General features: G+C 46.7%; 1 protein-coding gene across 1 annotated transcript; it reads right to left on the reverse strand.

Annotated features, from left to right (window-relative positions):
- Window positions 1-4,371: 4,371 nt before the first annotated feature.
- On the reverse strand, window positions 4,372-20,876 carry LOC105564378 (tyrosine-protein phosphatase non-receptor type 9). The gene is made up of 10 exons (XM_012016698.1): window positions 20,658-20,876; window positions 14,497-14,730; window positions 14,311-14,400; window positions 14,002-14,142; window positions 6,894-7,157; window positions 6,267-6,667; window positions 5,935-6,174; window positions 5,649-5,799; window positions 5,363-5,570; window positions 4,372-5,251 (listed from the first exon to the last, which is right to left on the reverse strand). Exons 1-10 carry the CDS (start codon window positions 20,688-20,690, stop codon window positions 5,022-5,024), a joined length of 1,992 nt encoding a protein of 663 aa, XP_011872088.1. The 5' UTR covers window positions 20,691-20,876; the 3' UTR covers window positions 4,372-5,021.
- Window positions 20,877-23,773: the final 2,897 nt, after the last annotated feature.

Consider the following 23,773-nt stretch of genomic DNA (forward strand, 5'->3'; position numbering starts at 1 on the left):
CTAGCGGCAGATAGAAACCTGAGAGCTGGTAGTAGCGCCTTCCTCTCTTCTGCGGCTGCGCAGTAATATTCACTGTCACGCGCGCGAAAACGGTCGAATATTCAAACCGCGAGTCGGACTTGCCAATTTTTGGCGTGTTCCCGTTTCCTCTCGGCACTACTGTACTCCCAACAGTTCCGAATATTCAGTCTCAAAGAAAAGGTGTGGATGGTTGCGTTAAGAAAAGTATAACTGCTATGTCATTACGAAGGATACCGTTACATTTGCGAACGATTTGCTCCGAATTCAGTAATAGCGAGGGGAAACACACCCTTGAACTTTCACTAATCTAAACTGGTAGAGAAGTTGGACTTGAGAAGATTGTGAGATTCGAAAGATCGGATTCTAAAAGCTAGATTCTAACAATAGAATTGTACACGTGTGCGCGCAAAGGCACGTGTTTGGAAATGCAAGTTGATAACAATTGCTCTTTTCTTAATTGATTTATATTCGCGTTGTACTTTTAAGGTTTTCTTTGTAACTTTACATTAGTTACCTTTCATTGTCGAGTCCTTATTTAATTTAAAAAATGGACTCTTCGTCAATCGATGGTAACGCTATAAATGATACGAATGTCTGTGGAGAGCAACAAACGCATTTACATATCTGGGATTCTTACCAAATTGTAAACGATGTGTAAATAACAGTAAAACGCCAGAATTTGTACCATTTATATTTGCAATATATTAAATAATTATTAATTAGATACAATCATGTGTGCGATAGTAATTTAAAGTAATATCGTTTTTATATACACTTTTTCCCCCCTCTCTCTTCTTTACGTTACTTTCTCCATTTTCGTAATATTTTAACAATCTTTTTCTTCACCTCGTGAGAACCTTAATTATTATGACACGTGTTGCATATACCAGATATACACATAAAACACTGGCTTCCTCTATTGCAGCTCCTTCCGCTTTGCGCATCGCTTCCTCGAATTAATTGTCATACAAAAGTGGGCGTCTATCGCATTAAATAATTAATCGATTGTATCAACCGCCTTCATCAAACACCTCGATATAGAGACGTGTAACATCGGTGACGAATGGTCAAGGTCTACAAATAGCGAGTTACAGGTGCAAATTACCGAAACGAATCGCAAGACGCAGCAACGATGGTACAAGTTCGCAACTGAAAATCGCGTCGAAGGAATGAAAGTGCGTCGGAAGTTGGAGGAGTTACGGTCCACCACTCGCGTATCATTTGCATATTATTAGCACAGAGATCTTCCTCTTATACCCGTCCCCTTTGAATATAAACTTTTTTCCCCCTTGAACTTTTTTTTTATCGCGATGATCGATCAAGTCGCATCCCGCTCGCGTCATCTATTTGCATTCGAAGGGAAAGGTGGACGATAAATCCCAACTGCCCGGCGTACTTACGCCGGCAAAGAAAATCGATTTGGCGAGAAGAGAAGAATCGCGAACATTTAATGAGGTATAATACTGTTGAGTCGATTACTTTAGACTACCTACCCTCAGTTCCAAAGCTTAACACACGCACTCGAGCGCGTTCGCGTATTACAGTACAATTACACTTGGTTTACTCCGCGTTAATTAATCGTCCCGTCCGTGAATCCGTTTGCGAGAGACTTTGGTACCCCCGGCCTTCATCGACGTACGGGTTTCGTCGCTTGCAACACATTACGATGCGAGGGAGGCACACGCAAGAATAATTATCAAATCGCACTGTACATTCACACTTAATCGAGACGGTCGAACGCCAAATTAGATTTCTATCTCTCGCGCTTCGTACAAGAGACTCTCTCCGAAAGAAAAAGACGAAAAGAAAGAGAACGCTAAACGAATGCCACTGTTAAGAATGGAGATTGAGAAATACATGATAATTATGTGCGTATATATACATCACATGGAGATTTTAACCAATTGATACAATAAATAGCTAGGATAAATACAAAAAAAAGGATAATGCTGATTATTATAATAATAGATTACGTAAACGTAATAAACGATAATCAATATCGGTAATATGCCCTTTGTAGGTAACCTAAGGGTAGGAGGAACTTATAAATATTACGTTCAAGTATCGTTAACTTATTTAAACGTGACTAAGCTTCCTCGCGGTACAACAGCGCCTACGTGTTTTGTATAAAATTCGAAGACGTCTTCAACAGTTCTTTACCGTTCGCCCGGCCAAAATTGAAACCTTAAACGACGCCTCTGCGTGAAACTACAGAATCGCACAGGAAATTCGTCCTCGCAAAACGCCACAGCGAAAGACTTTGCGGGAAACCGAGCGGGCACGCTCGCGACTGGCCACCCGCAAACGTTTCTCGCTGCAACGCGTTGAAGCCGCATTCTTTCCGAGTACCTTGTACTTGTGAAAAACAGAAAAATCAAGGGATTCCGCATCCTACACATGTTCATCGCTCTGATGCCAAATACACCACTATAGATACCGTGTCTTAACACAATATTAATAAATTATTACAAATCAGTTAGTAGATATATATCATATATATATATATATATTTTTTTTTTTACGGCGGCTTGGGACCGCACCGTGATTATGCCGCGAAAAATTTAGCTCAGCGTGATTAGAAATAGAAATTAGCGTAGTTGGCAATGGCAGTACTTGGAAGAATAGAGATACGAATTTTCGGAGACTTCTACCGACTATCACAATGCTTTACAATACTAATATCATAATAGCCCACGATAAAGTTCATAATTCATCAGACATCGAGCGACCGGTGCAAGGAAACTCGTCACATCGCAGTTTCCTTGCAGAGGTCCCGCACACAGTCAACGGATAAACGATTCGAGTAATTATTGGACACGAGTAACACAGATCGGACACAACGGTATTAACATATATCCAAGGTTACACGTACACACTGAAAATTCGTAATAATCATAATCGAAAGGCAATTCAAGAGATTTCGAAAGCAGCAATGTTTGAAACTCTTTGCCGTGCTTCTTGATGACATTGGGAGGCTAAACGTCGCACCGAACCCAAGGTGCGCATCTCGCAATACCTTGGAAATATGAGATATATTTGAAGATATAATTATTTCACAATTACATACAAAGTCAGTTTGTATTTATATCGCGTATCTAGAATGTCTAAACTTTTTGTCTGTATTCCGTCAGTTGCCCGCTTTTCTTTAATTGTTATTAAATTGTAATATCCGTTGAGGGTAAAATTTACATTAGTCGCCGTGTGTGTTAAGATTTTTTACGCCTAGATTTTAAAATGTCTTTAAACGTTTGATGCTTGCACGTATATACGATTTTTAATCGTAACGATTTTCATAATGAAGCGTATATGTATATATATATGTATATGTGTAACCATGTATATGCGTATATGTATATATGTATTTCTAAACATATACTGTGTATACGCATACATATAGTTATCGGATGAACGCGAAGTTTACTCGACTAAAGTAAAGGCTTAATGTAATTTTTAAAGCCTTGCACTTGTTTAGGCTTCGTCAGTTTTTTTTGTCGCGTCGGAAATTATTTAATCTACAATCTGATCCCTGATTATTAATCCCTGTAAAACGGAATTTTCCCCGCGCGATTGTATATATAACCAAATTTTACGTACACTTAGAAATTCCCGGTTCTCTAAATTTGTGCAGCAGATAATCTTTGGTTACCCAAAAACATCTATCAATATGTCGATTACTTTCTAGAATAATCTACATTTCCGTAAGGCAGAAGCCGTTTTTATCGTATTTTATAATACTTCTAAATCTCAAAATCTTAAATAATTGTGGCTATATCATAGCCACTGTCAAACCACATTTGTAATAATTTGTGAACTATATAATGTATATAATCACATTTATATTTTTCATATATTTTTAAAGTTTTATATATATATTTATATATATATATATCGATTCCTTCTCTTTTAGCAAGATCGGCAATTCAACTCTCTCAAATGTTGTTTAAATCTCGTACATAAATTTCCATATAATTGTTACAAAATAGAAAATTATAAATCATCGATTCCTATTATTCCTTCCTTTCTCAGCCTATTTCCGTCCACTCGTGGGCGTAGGCCTCTTCCAAGAACCCCCACATCTGTCGACATGGTTTTTCTGGAAGGGATTGAAACGTCACGCTTGCCAGGCGTGTTATCTTATATACTTCATCGATTATAATAAATTATAAATTATTAAGATAGTAAAACAATGATTTTTCTAAGGCTCTATGTATTATCAAACATTAATTAAAAGAACGCAATGTAGGGAGCAATAAGAGCCAGACGCTAGATATTAGGTGCGGATATAACAAATTTATATTATTTATTTGAAATTAACAATATCAAACGTTTCGACCAACTCATGTGGTCCTTTTCAATAACGACCGAAAGTGAAAAAATTTATCGCGTCATTATTTCATAAATTAAATTAAATTATTTAGACTATATTGTTGTGTCCGCGCTGACACGGTCCTGCGGAACCGACTGAATTTAGATGTGATCGAGGAAATTGGAGCACTCCCTTGACGACGAACGTTGCTAGCGCGAAACGCGAATGGTTCCCGGACGCAACAATATTAAAGATTTCTTATTTTGTGATTAGATTCCATTTCGCAACAGCTTAAATCTTACAGAATTTGAGTTGTAATTTACATTCGAGAGAGTTAACGTTGGATCTATAAAAATGTTTGTGCCAAATTCTTATGCTAGTAAAATATCTATCTTTGATCAGTGCCTTTTGATGCACCTTTACATAAAAATTTGCCAGAGCACGAAGAACAGGAATGTGGAATATTCCCTGTCCGCTTATTCGACATTGAAAGAAAAAGACCAATTCGGCTTCATAGGAAATTTAAGACTGACGTAATTAGCGAGAAGTTCAATCATTACATCGATGGATACGATAGCAAAAAATAACTTTCAGTCGTTTAAGGTAGAAATAGGCTATTTTAAGGATAGTATATATATACGCATACTCGGGAAGAACATTAATCCGGTATATGGTAGCAGAACTCGTTACTCTCTTAGTCAGAATCCTCTTCGATCGATGGAGGTAACATGGAGAGATGCTGCGCACTGAGCATCCCTTTGGAAAGTGCGTATTCCGCCAAAGCACAATGGCAAAAGACATACTGGTCTGGCATTTGAATACTGTAGGCCCTCTGTGCTCGGATCTTCTCGACGGTTCCTCGTATGTCTACGGTCCCAGTGTCCTCCAGTCGCGATATGCAAATGTCCAAGGTGCAAAATGTGCCTGGAAACCCGCCAATTTAATGTATATCTCACGCGTAAACTTTTGCGTCAGCGGGAAAGAACGGTACCGGCCATTAGATTACAATTTTCGTTGCAAGAAGCATCTATCTACCTGTTCTTCCGATGCCAGCGCTGCAATGTACGACTATAGGTGGTCCTCGTGGATGCCCGGCCCATGTGTCTCCTCTGCTAGCGAGTAATTTGCTCTGCTGTTGCCTGACTAAGGACAAGAACTGTAGTAAAGCTTTCGCCGATTGAGGAACGCCGTAGTCCGGCCACACTGTGTACAGCATATGGCAAACCTCTCTCGTCTCATCAGTCTGAAACGGGACAAATGGAACGTGAGGAAACGATGACATTTGATAATCGAGAGAGAACAAGTGTGCAGAAGTACATACCTTATTGTTTGTAAGGAGAAGCATGGATATTGTGTAATCTGGATTCGTATCGACCTCGAGGGTGGTCACAGTGAAGCCACCTGCTTGTACTTCGTCACCTGGTTCCGGGCCCCAGTACTGTGCACACTTCGTACGCCCTCTCTCCACCACTCTGGAACAAGGATACATTACGTGAAGCCATAAAGTCACGTTTAAAGTTTCTGACGCAAAATATGGCCGGAATTGTTCAAAACTTTGTATCATGCAAGTAAAAGTTGCCCAAGAGCGCACGAGTAAGACAATCTACCTCGTAGTCATAACGATGACTAACGTCTGCTGTTCCCAAACCATCCTCCAGAAATCACCGCAGGTTTTCGGAAGAGGACCCTGAGTACTGATAAACGCGTTCTTCTGCTTGTAACCGTCGACGAAGTTCGCATTTATGTAATCGGACGTCGCGTCTCCGTCTATTTGCGAAAGGCAGACTCTGCTGTGGTCGTAACAAAGCACATCGGTGTAGCGATTCTTTGATTGATTAGACCTTAACCTGGAACGACCGACACAACGATATATTAATTAACTCGAATGGGGGGGGGGAGCTAACGTATCGCGGAAACGCAAGATATTGCTGTTACGCACTTTGCATTATTAAATGAACCTTCCGGCGGTCTCTGTCTAATTTCCGCGTACTCTGCTATGAGACCGGCGCGTCCTCGCGAATGTATGTCCGCTATAAATTGCTCCATGGTGACGGCCTGAAGCCCAGGATCGCCGTGAAGACTGTCGTCGTCGCTAAAACCAGAACTAGCTGAGGACGGAGGCTGTACTGGGGATGGCGCCTCGTCGGTTCCAATCCAGGCGTCAGCGTTCGCGGTGGTGATCTCGATGTCGCCGATATTCGACACACCATTTTTCACTTGTTTGCTCTTATCGATTACAGGACTAGTCGAACTACTGTGCGTTGTAGTTCCATTCGGATTCTGATGAACCGCGTTATCGTTCGCCGTGGGCGACACAGGTGTGCCTACTCTCGGGGTGACCTGAAATGCCATAAATATACACGTGAAGGCTGTTTGCCATTTCATAGCGTTCCATTAATAACAAAATGGTTCTGTGAATAAAATATTTTCACTACCGCCGTCGCTATATCCAAAAATAAAAGTTTCAACATGCCGGAATTTTTTATCTCTCGAACCCCTCCGATATTCGCGCGTTACCACGGGCAAAAATAACGACGGCGTGTCCGAAGTTGCATCGAGCACTAACCTCGCACAGTTCACCCCCGCTTCGGTTCGTCATGGATTTAAGACAATGTAGCAGCCATGCTTCATGCTGTACCTCCAACGTGCCGCCTAAACGATGTGGCAATGATTCTCGTGGGATATGCAACGTCAGCTGAGGGATGGATACCGTGAACACTCGGTCCCTCAGCTTTTCGCGAACGAACAATCGAAGGATCTTGAAGGGCGCCTTGAACCACAACGGCGCCGTCACTATCAGGACCTTCTTTAATTTTGCCGGATAGCCACCCTGAAAAATCGATGCGGACGAAACATGAATGGTTTGCCGGTGTTGCGCGACATAGGAAAAAAAACTGACCAAAATCTTGTACCCAGTGGGCATTACTTTATCTTATTTTATTCTTATGATGCCCCAAAAATGCCCTAGCAATGCCCAGTAACACCGCAAATCTGTACACAATGCCCTCAAGCGGTTTCCCCCGCGGAAGAAAACACTTTGACGAAGATCCTACTTGCCGTTCAATTATAGCAGATTAACAAATTGAGGTTGATAAATAAAAAATATACCCAATCGATATTAACTTTACGTGTTCGCTTTGCGCGGCAACGCGTTATTTGCGAACAAGAATTTTCACATAGCAATATCATTTTTACCCCGTAACCGAATATTTCGCCGTAGAGATGAATCGATACAAATTATCGGGAAATTATTAGAGAAATTATAATTTCAGGTAAAACGTTCACAATTATCATCGTTAACGAATGCAACTATTGTGACTGTAATCATTACTAATTAGCCGTAATTGGCCGGCTCGATGCGCAACTATAGACGTCAATTTGTAAATTTGCTATCGTCGAGTCGTGGAAACGCAGAACCCGCGCTCATTGGCGCATCTTTCGAACCGATGTCAACGGGGAACGCGCACGAATCCGCGATTCCGCGTGAATAATTTCTAAAGGCAGGATTGCGCCTCGACCTTTCAAAGACATTGCAATAATAGAACAGGCCGCGTGTCGCGCACTGGCGAATCGGCTGCCAAGTATAGACCGCGTATACGCGGCCGCGGGGGGGGGGGGGTAAGCGATTTACGTGCGAAAAAAGCGCGACCGCGTCCCTTTAATCAGATTATCGGAGAATCGGAGAGTGTCCCGAGGAAAAAGGGAGAGAGAAGGAGGGGGGGGGGGGAGAGAGAGAGAGAACATCTCCCCCCCCTCTCTCGCCGCGAGATTTTCGCGTCGCAAATCGGCGAATTACCGAGAGGCGGGCGTTACGTGAGCAAACGCGCGGCTTCCCAGGGGCTCGATTCTCGAATTCACTCGAAGGCGAGACCGTACGCGAAAATACTGCTCTCGCAGAAAGGTTGCGGGTACCTTGGCTCTCTCACCCAGGAGGCTCGGGTTCGATATTCCTGGTACAAGAAATTTTTCTTTACGCTAAATGACCTAACGGTTGACGGGGTCCCCGTAGAGGGGAAAATAATAAAAAAATTGGCTACTCGCGTTGGTTTCTAACCGATCGACCGTCAACTATTCCGCGAGGGCCAGAATTTCGCGTGCGCATCGCACGAGAATTCAAGAACCGTGCCCCGCGGGCACTTGCTCCGGGACGAGGCGCACGGGAAGCCGAGAACCGGAACTTAACCCACGGGGTACGGACCGGAGGGCGGAAGTACCGTAACGCCAACGACGTCAGCAGCAGCGGCACCACCACCACCACCACCACTGCCGTCGTCGGTGGCACACACAACAAACGTAACAGCCGCTACACGTAAAACAAACGTCATCGAGGCGCGAGGCGCGTAACGGGGCCGACGGGGCGCGCTGGCGCGACTCCGCGGAGCTCCGGGAAGCAGTGCCGCGTCCCGCGGCTCGCGCCACAATTTTAGGAACTCGCGGGCGCGCGGGCGTCTCGAATTAGCCGCGGGCGGTCGTGGCGCGCTGTTATTCCGGCGCGCGGCGTTTCGAGGAGTCGCGCGGCGACAAGTCGGCCGTGTCTCCCGCCGGTCGGTCGATCGATCCCCCCGGCTGACAGTCGAAATTTACCGTGAGCAGCGACGGAAGCGGCGGCCGCCACCGGACGGCGCGGGCGAGATCGCGGGCATGTCGGCGGGAGCCGCAGCGAGCGGGGACGAACCCCCCGCGAGATCGGCCGCCTTCGTCGAGCGGCAAGAAGGCTCTCCCCCCGGTTAGACGAAATCACTGCCGGCACACTCGGTCGGGTTAATCGATAGCGCGAGATTGGCGCGACACCGGCGCGGGAGGAGCGTCGTCGTCGTCGTCGAGATGAACGGAGCGACGTCGCCGTGCAAAACCGCTGGCTAGCTGGCTGGCCTCGCACGCGAACAAGGACGCGATCGAACGAACGCGGGAGGGCACGGACGGCAGGGGGGGGAGGAGAATCGGGTCGCCCGTACCGTGCGTCCGAATGCAACGTGGTGGTCGCAAGGGGGTCACGACGATTACTGGCCGTCGTCGGCGTCGTCGGCGACGGTTATCCGGAGCGCCGCGGAATAACGCATGCGCCAGGCCGCTCCGCGCTCTCTCACCCCACACGCGACCCCTTCTTTTCACCACCGACATCCCTTACGCGAGAATTTCTCTTTTTCCCCTCTCCTATCTCTCTCTCTCTCTCCCTCTCTCTCTCTTCCCCTCTCGCCCTCTCGTTACCGCCGGCAGCGGAGGTGCAGCAACCGTGTATACGCGGTGACGTATTGCCCAGTGCCTCTCAACCACGCGGCTTCCGGTCGATCGCCGGAACGTTTCCCCGTTGCCTCGGAAAATCCGCGGCCTGGACCGTTCAACGCGCGGCGTTAATCGCAGAAAAATGTTCACGGAGGTCCGAGGATGCCGCTCGCTTCTTTCAACTATCGTTCAATACGTTGCCTGCACGTATGATCTGTGTATATGTGTCCAAGGGACACAGAGGAAAAACTGAAGCCAACGGAACACGATACTAGTTTTTCTACTGGATTTCTTGCAAGAGCCAATAAGGGTGTCAATTCTGTATCTTACGCTATAGTGAAAATGCTAAAGTGAATGGCTTTGCCTCTTTCCCGCCGGCCCCTTAGACAGAGACAAAGCCGCTCACTTTTAGCATTTTCACAATATATTGTAAGATACAGAACTGACGCGATACTATTTTGCCTACTGTATTGCTTACGAGAGCCAGTCAGGATTTCAGACAACGGCACACGTCGACTTAAGACATATGACATCAAAGACTGGTGCTGTAGAGGCGGCAAGTCGCGAGAAATCGACCAATCGCAGCCAAATGTGAGAAGAATAATCGCCTGTCATTGGTCGAATTTTCGCGACTTGCTGTGCCTATTGTAGACCCAGTCAAAGCCCCAGTTAAGAAATCGGCCAATCGCAGTCGAGTATTCTTCTCCCTTTCGGCTGCGATCGGTCAATTTCTTAAAGCTTGGCGCCGAAATCGTCCACTGTCGACTGGGACAAACACGCGAAAAAGCTTAAACAGTAAGATTTACGACTTGAAGGAAGCGACCAGTGATGGAAATGAATAGACGACATAAAAATATCAGTGTAAAGACCGCTGTTTTCTCTCAACATGAAATCCACGAGGACGTAATCCTGCTTAATTATTTTACGCAATATTTTTTCATTATGCAACAAAAGTTTTATCGTGGTGTGCGCGAGGTAAAGGCCGCACGCATAAAAAAATTTTAAGCAGTACAACTCAAGACGTAAAATAATAAAAGCCCGATCGTAAACTCAAGATAAACAGCCATTTTAAAACTTGGGCAACTCTGAAAAGTCCGAGTGAAATTTTTCAGTCTTAAGTCCTCCTGCCTGCTCATTCAAGTGTATTTGGGCCTTTAAAGCTTACGTCGTGTGAATTTCAACCATACAGAATTCTCTTACGTTTTAAAATGGCTGCTCACGTTCTTAACTGCGTCGCTTCGCTTGTGCCTTAAGTTTTATTGTTTCAATTTTTTTTCGTGTGTAACGACCTTCACTCTATGTACTGCAGCACGATAAAACTTTCATTACATAAACATGCAGTGACAAAAAATATTGCGTACAATAATTAAATAAGATTACGCCGTCATGGAGACAGCAAGTTGAGAGAGAAAGAGGGAGGGGACGCAGTTTTTACCCTACATTGTTACCCAGCTATTTTTATGTCGTTCATTCATTTCTTACGGGTGTTTTTAACCCTTTCACATACCACTGGGACATGCAAGTCCAACATAGAAAATTTACAAAGACTCGCCGCGCGTTCTATTACTGAATAACATTGTGTCAACAGAAAATTTGAGACTGAAAGATAATCCGGCGACGAAAGGGTGAAAAATATTTCGCCAGCACCCGATCAACAGGACAGTCAACGTGTCAAGACGATCTCGAGATGTTCGTTTCACTGACTGGACGGAGTCTTAAAACCAATTAACGTCTGATTCAAGGCGAGCATACATGTAAGATCAGATCAGCTGTAAAATACCGCCCTCAAAGTCTCTTACGATCATTCGGTGATCGATTATTACGCTCGCTGCCAAAGAAAAGGCGAGAGAGAGAGCTCCCATATCGATTCCTGACGCAATCAATCACATCGTAAACGAGGAAACGTCCCCAGCTCCTCTTATCCCGACTCTCTTATCGGTCGACGCTTCGCGCCGTCGTAGCGCGATATCGGCTCTTTGTTTCTCGTTTTTTTTCCCCCCGTCAACGCTCGACGCGGGATTTCCACGTGCGCGATTTTATCCGGCGGAGGATAAAATTGCGAACAGCGACTACGCCTACCGAATTCGACTGTTACGACTATAATTACGCGGACGCAAATGTCACCGCGCACTGGAACCTTTGTGAAAGGCCATTATCAAGCGGAGGCTACCTTGGAAGTACGGTTCGCCGCGCGATTAGGATCCGATTGAATTGCGTGACGCGCGGAGGTGCGAAGGACCTTCACGCTCTCTCGATAACAAGCGACGATAATATCTCCTCGGTGGCGAGAGGGATTTAAAAAAAAAAAGGAGAGAGACGAGTGGGCCCCGTCTGTGATCGCCTTCTCGGATTATACAACGTTACTCCTTTCTTTCCTCCACGATTACGTGGACGACACGTGACGTCGCCGAGGGGGGAGGAGGAAGTCGTCTCCTCCGGAGAAAACCTTTGAAAGTCATGCCCTACGCACCACTTGGACGCGCGCCTCGCCGCGTAATCGCGTAAACTCCACCTCCCGCGAAGCGTGAACGCCCTTAGAGCGTCTCGCCGCGTCTCTTTGAGCCGCACATCCTCGCGCGCCGAGAGCTAAACGCGGAATTTGCGGATCGTCGAGAAATAAGAATCTAAAAAAAAAAAAAACTCCCCAGGAGGAAGAAGATGAAACCGTGACGTATTATCATTCAACCGAGTGACGCAACGAGCAGACATGACGTCGCGAGAGGGGTAGATAGGAATATTTCTGCAAAAGGAGCTTCACGCAGGCCTAAGAAAGATTGGGAATATTTTTATCCCCCCCGAGAAAACGGCGAGGCCGCGCCAAGTCATGCGGGGTGTGATCGATGACGTGAAAGTCAGGGTGAAAAGACGTCACGTTTTCCCCATGCACATATTCGCAATAATGACGGCACTAAAGTGACGCTCGCGCGCCCGGAGGAGTCACGTGCACCGGTTACGTCGCGTATGACACCATTTTCTTTTTTTACGTAAGTGGGCTGACCGCATCAAAGCGTTAACGCACGAGACTATTTCGACCGAGCGGCGATGACTAATTGGGTTAACTTCAGCGACGGTAATAACTGTAATGCCGCACTACGGCCGGACGAAATTGCACGCAACGTGAATGTTAATCGGGCCACGCACTTAGACGTCGCTAAATGGCACTTGGTGCCAGCGTAATTCGCCTAATTATTACGCTTCTCCTCAAGAGAGAGAGAGAGAGAAAAGATTCTTTTTGTTTTTTCCTTCTTCCTTTCAGAAGCGCGGAAAGTCCGGCCGCGCTCGCTCGACACTCCGGAATAGGACGCGGCCGGGAAATTCAGGCCGCGGGTACAACGCTGCGCCACTTGGCAAATTCGCAATTATCATTGAAAAGAAAGACGATATCCCGCCAGGCCTCTGGGTTCCAACAGCACGGTGCTCGTAAATTTATACACAAATATAATTAATATCTCCTCCGCGATTAGGTGTCTCTCTCGCGCTCTTTCTCACGTCCGTGGGAAAATTTATTTTAGAGATGCCAATTGTATGCAAACTTACGGCACCCGCGGTTTACGGAACACGTACGATGCAAATCGTTCTGTATCTACATAGAAATAGGCGAAGTGGCGTTATCTCGGGCCGGCCTTTGCACGTCGCCGTTACCGGCGAAAATCCAAACGAATGGCTTTCTTTCGTGCGCCCGACATTCGTGCGTGACGGAGCACCTCTGTCACGTCGGCGGGAATAGAGAAACGAGACCGTGTATCGTTATACATAATTCGCGACTCCGACCCTCCTCTCACTCTCGATCGCGATCTTTTCTCGCTTTCTAACTCCGCGCGTGCGAGCACCAGTGGTGCTCCGCCTCCGCGTTTGGCCGTTACGCGGCTCAATCGTGTCGCACGAAGTATTACGCATATTTCGAGAGAAAACGGCGGGCAAATCGATGCGTAATGCACAGAGAAAATCTCGATGACACCGCGACTCCGTCGTCTAATCGAATTAGTCGTGTCGGAAGGGACGGGGAGGGGGAGGAAAAAAGAAAACGCGAGATTTTGCACAACGCTTCCGTGCGGCAATTTTGCAATGGGAGGTCACGAGAAATTCTTGACGTATATTATATCTCCGCGGTGAGAACAAGAGGGACTTCGCGCTTCCTGATTATTTGGGTAAGTCACGCGTGGTTGATTGTCCATTCTCTTTTTTTTTATTCCCATCTTTTCGCGGGTTTCTCAAACAATTTTTTCCGAGAAATTTCTTCACGGCTTCGCGGGAAATCTATCTTCCCCACGTTCGTGTTGTTAAGTTTGACGTATCTCAGTCATTTGTATATTTTAATCATGATTTCCATTACTTTTAACCACCGCCGAGAAGTTAAATTATTGGACTTCACGGTCCGTTTCGGACATATTACGCGTGCGTTACCCCACAATGATTCCCTACCAACGTCCAAAGTATATTCGCCGACTTACCTTCAGAAGTGTCAGAATTTTCTGAGACAGGTCGTAATCAAAATTCTGATACTTGCTGTCAGACATGTCATAAATAAAAACTAGTCCATGCTTCTGCGTCTCCGCACTTTCAAGGGCAGCATCTAATTGATATACAACACCCTGGAAAAAAAAAGACAAGAGAGCTGGTTACCTTAACAACAAAAATTTCCAAGTCCTACTTTCTCTAGACGGAAATCTAGATTATTCGGAATTACCAACAAGTATCCGCGACTATTCGTAAAGTTCGTCGCGGCCCGCGCATAAATAATGCAACTTTGCAAAACTTACTTGCAGTGTCGTTTGATGCGTAGTGTTCTGTGGAAGATGCAAATGCGCCGTGAAAATAGCTATCGCTGCACCTGTTGCGTCTCTTGATGGCTGAAATAGTTTATATATTAATTCGCCTGAAGCCGTGACGACGAAACGAAACGCATCCGCGTTAAAACTGACTCTCTCTCTCTCTCTCGGTCTTACCAGGACAGTAAATTTTCCTGTGTACAGCTCACTGAGCAGGGGTTCCTGAGTAGGATGCAGAACTGCTAATCCCTCTCTCCTCCTGGTGGCCTCGTGCTGCTCGTACAGAGCCAAAGCTCGTTGAACCTCAAACTTCCGCGCCGCTAAAAACTTGACCGCCGTGCTCCAGGACACCGGTCCGGCACGTCTACCGGCCCTACATCTGTTCACAGCTTCTATGAATTCTTTCGTAGCCTGGAATACAGAGTATTTTACATGTACTTATTGATTTTAAGAGGAAAAAGGTTTTGTGCAATTAGTACAAGTAAATTTTTCCACGTAAATATAAATCGCATTTGTGCCTGCGTTATTAAATACACGTAACTGGCGTATATACTTTCGATATTAATAATTTTCTCGTCGCCAATGCTGCTGATGTAACAATACGAATCAATATAACACAAAATGGCCCGCATTCTAAATCCCCTTTTATCGACAAAAGCGCCTCTAAGTGGCTTGTAGCCAATCGGAAGGCTTAGTAAGCCGCTTTTAGAGGCGCTTTTATTGATAAAAGAGCGTTCAGAATACGGACCTATGAATATTTCCTTCATTTTACATTTCCATAGAGATAAAACTGTGCTTATGGTAAAAACACGTGTTAATAACAGAGCGGAAGGAAAGACGGTTTATTCATCTCCCAACAACGCTGACACATTCTGCTATTTAAAAAACGCCATTGCTATTTCTTCCTATTTTATCCTTATCGCTCGCCGCGTCCGTGGACGCAATTCTATAAATACGTTATCGCACGCTGCTGAAATCGGCGGCGGATAACGAAATGCCCATTGGGCAACGGAATCGCTCAGCATCTTGCCGTACGCCGTTGCACAATGTCAACCTTGAGAGCCGGCGCTTCGCGACGCGGCCGGCAGGAAACCGCGAATTGCAATCTTTATCAGCGCGACCCGATCGAGAGACGCGAACGCAACACGTGCATATCTCGAATATTCGTCGACTCGCCAGTTCGTCGCGCGTGACCTTGTCGCGATGGAAAAGGAAAAGAAAAGGAAAGGAAAGAGAGAAAAGGGAGGGAAGGCGAAAGAGACGCTAGACTCAGGAATTTCGAAATATAATACCGCCCCGACGTCGAATTGCGACGACGTAGGCACGCAAGAGCGGGCATCGGGCATCGTCGTCCTCCTGCGAGCGGAAACGCGAGCGTACCGCGTGCGTTCTCAAGCCTTTTGTCCACGGTCCAAAAATCGCGTCCACGTTCTAGTTCCAAGAAATGTGTAGCCAATCAACCTGCATCTTTTACGGAAAAGCTGCAAATTGACTGGCTACACATTTCTTGAATAGACACTTGGACACAGTTCTTGGATCGTGGACACGAGGCTTTAGGCCCGATTTCACCGACGCCACTTAAGCTTAGCTTGATTCACCCTTTGTCCCTTTCCAACTGTTCTCTTAAGGCCCGTGTCCATGATGCTAGAACTTGGTCCAAGTTCTGATCCCGAGAAAATTAGCCAAATCGTCTTTGCAGCTATTCCATAAAAACGCGAGCGGCGTATCCTCGACCGGCGATCCCGTCGCGTTCGGTATTCGAGATGACGAGATCGCAAGACGGTCGCCGCGCCAGCGCGGCATGAACGGCGCGACGACATGTCGTTTTTACGCTATTAAAACGAGCAATGACCGTGGACGGCGCGGACGCGTGAGCGTGACACACGTACGTACGCGCGCCGGGTATATACTACCGACGCGACTTCCGGCGTGTCCGGCTACCTCCCCACCGGTCATTTCCGTTGCGCTGCCAGCCGGCGGGGATCGGCACGGTGGTACCCGCGAGCACGGTACGGCCGCCCGGCCGCCGCGCGTGTCAGCTCCAGCGGGAGCACCGAGGAATTTAACGCGGCCCTCCGCGGCTCGCGACATTGGGTCCGTTCTTTAAAGGCCTGCGTCCGCGATGTGCCTAGGCACTTGGTCCGAGTTCTAGTTTCGAGAAACGCGTAGCCAATCGACCTGCAGCTATTCCGTAAAAAACTGCAAGTTGATTGACTACACGTTTCTCGGAACTAGAACTTGGACCAAGTTCCAGCATCGTGCAACAGGCCTGCAGCCTTGCGTCCACGATCCAAGTTCTAGTTCCGAGACATGCGTAGCCCATCGACCTGCATCTTTTACGGAAAAGCTGCTTGGCTAAGTTGATTGGCTACACATTCCTCGGAACTCGAACTTGGACGCGGTTCTTGGATCGTGGACACGAGGCTTTACAGCTGAACTGGCTGCACTAGCTCAGAGTCTATCTTTCTCCTTCTGGCGCGAAGGGAAAAGGACAAGCTCTGAACTAGTGCGGCCAGTTCAGCTATGAAGAACAGATCCATTATTTCTTTCCGACGAATACTGGCGCGCTAAGCGGCGAGAGAGAGAGAGAGAAAGAAAGAGGTTCGACGACAGAATTAATCGCGTGGCAGAGCCGAACCTGGAATTAGCGCAGCGAGGGGAACGGCTCGAAACGCGCGTGCTCGCTAAGACGCGGGCGAGAACAGTGAATGTTGACGATACGAGGTGTTGATTGCGCACTTGAGATCATTGTTTTATTATGAAAGAGAGAATGAATGGACACCCCCCACGCGTTTCTGAAACTGTTCGCACGTGCCGAGGCTCGCTCGCATATACGTGAAAACTAATTTAGTTTAACTAAACGCCCTGCGCACAACATAGAATATTAGAAAGAGGAGTAAATCTAAAATATATGAGAGAGAGAGAGAGAGAGAGAGAAAAAAGAAGAGAAATAAAATATGAGATGTAGATACAGGAATCGTACAATCGTGGTCCAAAGTGTCTAAAGTATCTGAGTCTTCGCGCCTGATATTTTTGCGTGCTTGTCTTTTATTCAACACGTCAACTGCGCGCCGATCTTTATCGGTCTTGAAATCCAGCAGCTAAGGTCGAAATAGTATAGGAAAGTCCTCTAATATGAGATAGCGGAGTTTCCGCCAAATCGATAGACGTCGACTGTCTGGTCCCACCACGAATTTATTGCCCTTGGAGCGAGATCTGTTGAGTGGAAAATTCATTGTTAGATCGTGTAATCGTAGCGAGAAAAGACGCGCGATTGAATTTGGACGTTGAAAACCTCCTATCTCGTAATAGAGGACTTTCCCCTGTACCTAATAAAATCGACAATCAATTTCGTAGCGACGAGCAATTTTTAGAAAGTCTGTAAAATTACAACAGTCATTTACTTCTCGCATTTACTTCAGAAACGTTCTGTAAATAATTTTACGAACTGTTTCTGAAGCAGAAGCTCCAAAGTGTTTGCACTCTTAGCTCGTGAATGTAAATTTATTTATTATTTATACACAGTTGAAAAGTTTGTGTTCTATTTAACAGATACCACATGTCTCAAACAGTCCACACAAATTTTCGTGTTAATTTGACACAATATGGATATGTTAAATCACACTAATACTCTGTTGATACTTTAACACAAAATAAATGCAAATCTCCCATTAATTTGAAATCAATTTTGTGCAAAATTAACGTATTTGGACAAAATGAATTTAGAAAATGTAATTTTTACATTTTACAGACGTAATGAGTCAAATGACGGTTCGAAATCACTCCCACTTATGTTATATAGAATAGAATCAACCGAGGGGGGAACCGCTGACCAAAATCGTGTACACCACAATGCATTAGGTTCTCCTGGTGCATTATAAAGATAAAATAAGATAATAAGACAAAGTAATGCCCACTGGGCATTCGTGGGCATTGGTGTACAAGATTTTGGTCAGCGATTTCCCCCTCGGTCGAAACGTTGGGATAAATCGTTAAATTAAACCACCTTAGCCAGCTTGACGTCGTCAAACTATTCTTCCAGCTTTTAATCAATTACTGGCGACAATAATATTCCTCTTGTTAAATTTATTTCCCGCACCTGAGATATTTCCCCCGTTCGTGCGCCAGGACCTAACGTCGATCGCGATTGCGGGCCTTTTAACGCGATAATAGTCGCGGCGATGAGGAACGGGGTCGGGGGTATCGGTACCAATTAATCGAGGCTGCCGCTCTCGATCGATCTCCTTAAACGGAGGTGACTGCCTTTGTCGTGCCCGCGACTTATAATTTCTCGCTGTTTCTATGCAACAGGAGTGCTCGTGCCACGCTAAAAATATGTGCGCGGCAGACGGAAATTGAGCGGCGGCAAATCGATAAGCGGGGAAAATCTCGTTACCGAGAAACTCCGTCGGAGCTTCAAATAGAATTTGCTCCGCATCGCCGGTTCGCAACGCAGATAGAAACTGCACCTTCGCGTCGAGGCCGTCAGAGGTTAAACGCACTCGGCCAATTTTTCAGCGGCTTGGGAAGAGCGTTCGGCACAATTTCGAAATCTACGGTGAACTCGGTAACGTTCGCGAGATCAATAATGCGGAGTTTCCTCAAATCGACATTCGCCGTTCAACCCGCAGACGGCCGGCATTTTCCCCATTGAAACGTGTAATTTTCTTTTAAACAGAATATTTACGCATATATGCAATCCACATGCTCCGCAAAGTTTTCAAGTTTGCTCCGGGCCACCGTAGTTACCACTCCGGTCCTCTACAGGTTAAAAGAACGACGCTACACAGTTGGAAAATTTGTGTTTTCTTGTTGAAGAAAAATGCCGGTTAAAATTTTAAACGTTCAACACATTCATGTGTTAATTTCACATATTGCTCTTGTGTTAATTGACCCCAAATGTAAAATTATTGAAATAACTGAAAAGAAATGTTAACGCAACACAATGCGTGCTGATTTCTTAATCTTACACAATACGTACGTTCCATATTATTAGTAGCAAGATTTGTCTGTTGATATTTACAGAATAAAGGGCTGATCTTATTCTATATAACGTAAGTGAGTGATTTCGAACCGTCATTTGACTTATTACATCTGCAAAATGTAAAAATCACATTTTTAAAAAATTCATTTTGTCATGAAAAATATGTTGATTTTACACAAAATGTATTTCAAACTATTTTGTGTTAAAATACTAACAGAGCGTCGTATCCATATTATGTTAAATTAACACAAAAATTTGTGCGGACTGTTGACGTGTGACATCTGTTAAATTTAACACAAATTTTTCAACTGCGATCGCAATCAGTGGTGTCTCGCTTGTGAAAAAAGAAAAAAAACAACGTGTCTCGTGATTCAATCGTCGTACAATTCTGCGTCTTATCAAGTAATTGAGCGAACAGGCTCCGGCGATAATCGGCGACGTAGGTAAACGCTCTCGATCGCGTCGCGAGATGAACCGATCGGGTTTGCCCGCGAACGTCTCGTCAAACGGGAATCCGAGGAAGCCGCTCTCTCACGCCCGCGTGATTTAGCGTCGCTCGCGTATTTCGACCGCGCCCTGTACGCACAATTCCAGCGACTCGCATACCGGGCGTCGCGTCGCGCCGCGCCGCGTCGCGTCGCATCGGCGTGAATTTTTAAGCGGCGGAAGCCGCGAGAAGAGCGCGCGTGCCCGCGCGCGACAGCGCGCTTTCAAAACAGCTTCGAAATTCGACGACGAGGGAGCCGCGGCGTGGGCGTTCCGAAAGAAACCGGCCGCCCGCGCCGGAAACGCGGCCCATTATTAACGTCCTGACATGCCCGAAGCGTTCCGACTTCCGGCCGCGCGGCTCCTCTCGTCGCGGCAACGAGGAAGGAAGTAGACTCGCGCCGCCGACGACGTCGGAAGAGAGCGACGGCGATTTCCGTGGCGTGTTTACGATCGCTATCTCGCGCGCGCGCGCTCTCTCGGCGTCCAGGCGTCGAGATAACGACGGGCGAACGGACGCGAATAAACGAACGGACGGACGGACGGATTCCGACGACTCTTCCCGGCGAGGACCTTGGCGATGGTCCGAGCTCCGCGATCCTCCGATCGCGGCGTCTCCTCGCATGGATGCGCGCGCGACCCGCTCGTCTCGCGCCGACGACACGGGACACGGGAGACCCGAGACCTTGGACGCGAGGCGAAGGCCGTCCGCGTTTCACGATCACCCGTCTCGAGGCGGCGGGATCCAGCTACGGCCACGACGGCGATAATGACAATGATGATAATGGCGGTGGCGGTGGCGCGGGCCGACGGCCCCCTCGGTCCCGCGGAAGAAACGAGCGGAGAAACGCCGGACGCGCTTACTCACTTGCTCCTGCTCGGCGGTTAACGTGGCTGCCATTTTGGCTCAGCGCGCTGACATGCCCGGGGTCGAGGCGTGTACCGTGGAAGCGGAGAACGCGGCGCGTCGTCGTGGCAGCTCCTCCGTATTACGTCCAGTCCCGGCGCCGTGCGCGTACGTCCGCGCGAGGCATTCCGCTCGCGTCTCCCTAGGGGGAGGAGGGGAGGAGGGGAGGAGGGAGATCTGCGCCGAGAGACCGTGCCTCCCCGCTTCGTCGTGCGCGCACCGAGTCCCCCGCTTACAGAGCGCGGCCACCCTCGGCGGCGACGACCACGGTAACGGTAGCGAGAAACGGTAAATCACCCCGGCGCGCGACCATTGTTCCACCGTCCCGCACGCACTCGAACGCGATTGTGACACTCGCCGCTCGGCGGCCCTCGGCTCGATCGTCTTCCCCTCCGCGATCGCGCCGCCATCTTGGGGCGGCCGCGCGTGCGCACTCGCTCGCGCGAGGCGGCGCGACCGTTGAATCCCCTCGATTTTGATCGACGAGGGCTTCGCGTTTCGGTGACGAACGAAAGAAATACGAAAGCGTCACGCGACTCACGTTAATGAGCAACTTGGAGAACGTCCGCGACACGTCTCGCGATGAGGATCGTATACAGTTTCGCGCATTGCTTTCTCTGCAAACGATAATTACTGAAAAATTCTATCGCGCGATGTAAAGTTGTTACGAGACATTTTTGGAATTGTGTTCGATAATTACCTGCTGATGTCGAGTACTCCTCGCCGCGGGAAGATTCCGACGTCAAGACGCTCCTTTCTCGCTCGATTAAAATAACGCACGGGGTTGGGAAGTAACTCGTTACCTGTGACGAAGTCACAGTTTCGTTCGGTAACTCTGACTTAACTTCGTTAGTGACTGTAACTTAACTCGCAATATATATTTTAAGCCTCCACAGATTACATGCCGAAAACAACCGTAATCAGATTCGAGTGAATTAAATCCCCGTTTCGAAACTGAGAAATGGACAAACCTCTGTTCTTTCTTTCATCAGCTCCGAATAAACTTCGATTCCTCGACTCTCGGGTTAGGCTCCGGTGAATTAACATGAATTAAAAACTCCTAGGCTCGCCCGCCGGGAGGGTGTGAGACGCAGTGATCGAAAAAAAAATACGCCGGGCGTTTCGTAATATAAACATTTTTTTTTCTTATTCAAACGTATGGTCTTACATTTACACAGTACAAAAAATTATACTCAGACCTGCCGGCCCGCGGTTCATAACTGCTATGACTGGGGGCGGCCGGTGGTTGCAGGAGGGGACGCCGGGGGAGGAAAGGGGTGGGTAACGCGAAACTCTCTTCCTTCTTTTTTCCCTTCACTCTCTTTCTCCGTCTCTCGAGGGGGGAGGGGTGGATATACACACATCTCGCGGGAGGTCGTAGGTCTGTACATTGTTTTAGATACCGTCCGTTCTCCACTCCGCCCCCAATGCACGGCCCCTCGCCCTCTCATTCCGTCGCATTTTCACTGGATCGCCACTCACGCGCACAATTACACCCTTTACTCTTTCTCCTCTCTCTCTCTCTTTCTCACACACATACACACATACCTTCTCTCTCTTTCATCCACGCACATTCTTCCCATTGTTCTTTCTCGCTTACCTCGTTCTTTCGATATTTTTTGCTCTCTCTCTCTCTCTCTCATTCTCTTCTCCTTCTACCTTTTAGTCATTTTACATGCACTCGCGCGCGTTCACGTGTGTGTTCGTCGTGTTCGCATATTCAGCAACATTTAAATATCGTAATTTTCCGTAATAATTAAACGTAATAATGATAATATATAATAATTATAATAATGGTATAATAAACTATCTACCTATGCGTGTAAGATGTATTCTCATTTCTTGCGTTAATCGTTTGCGATCAGCTCCCTATCGCTTACGAGTCCTAGACACACACTCTCTCTCTCTCACATCCCGCTCTTCGTATTTATATCTGTATACATATACGGATGTATATAAATGTATGTACATATACACGTAGCAAGAGGACAAACAATAGCGTCTCGTTTTGCAGCAATAATACACAGAAATACGTCTTCCTAGAACTTTATACAACACCGCCGTGGTGGAGTTAGTACTTTTTTGCTTGTTTGCAGCTTATATAATTCCCACAATCATTACCTATCAACACTAAGATATTTTAAAAATTTACTCGTTAAATATTAATCAAGTCGTTGTATGCTAGACGAATGTTGAGATCAAAGAAATTGCGGATTCCAGGATGCCAGTGATCTTCTTTTTTTTTCCTCTTCCGTTCGCCCTTCCTTCTAGTTTACTTTACATGTCTCCGTGTCAAGATTATTCGTCCGTAACTAGCTGATCACCCGCCACGAGGATGGCGCGTAACGATTCGAGAGCTGCTGCGCACATCTTGCGTCTCAAGTATGAACATAGACATCGAAGGTCCTCTTACATTCACCCGCGTGACGTCCGTCAAACGGATGTCGAGAAGAAAAAGGAGAAGAGACGGAGGCGGCAGCAGCTCTCGAATCGTCAGTGACAGTGCGAACGGCGGGGAACCTCGTCGCTCGCATCAGTCACGAAATGATAGGAACTCGGCCCTGTCATCTCTGCGAATTCTGCGTGACTAAATTAGTTCTCTTACCTTCCCACCTCTCCCTTCCTGTCTCTTTTCTACCTACGCATACACGAATACAATACAACGCGCGCATACTTAATGTCCCACATAATTCAACATTGGCACTTCGAAAGTCGTCCCCCTTTTTTTTCCCCTCTCTTTCCGTCAAACGTTACAGCAAATGGATTTTCGTGATTTTACAAATGTTACTGCAAATGATTTCACACGTGTCTCAGCTTCCCGTTTACGCAATTACATTGTCGCTGTCTCTTCGTTTTATCGTCCGACATAGACGGTTTGTATACGCTTCGACAAAAATAACATATTCATCTTATTTAGTATCTCCCGTCCGTTACACGCCGGGTAGTCACTGGGTTACGACAACAATGAAACGGTTCGATTCAAGGGTGTTTCACATCCGCCGTTACATCTTGGAAAAGTTAATATCGGACAACTTGTTTCTCCCTCGAACTTGTTTTTTTTTTTATTCTGATGCCTT

This window comes from Vollenhovia emeryi, unplaced genomic scaffold, assembly GCF_000949405.1.
Source record: "Vollenhovia emeryi isolate VEMERY1.0 unplaced genomic scaffold, V.emery_V1.0 DF939166.1, whole genome shotgun sequence".
Classification (NCBI taxonomy): domain Eukaryota; kingdom Metazoa; phylum Arthropoda; class Insecta; order Hymenoptera; family Formicidae; genus Vollenhovia; species Vollenhovia emeryi.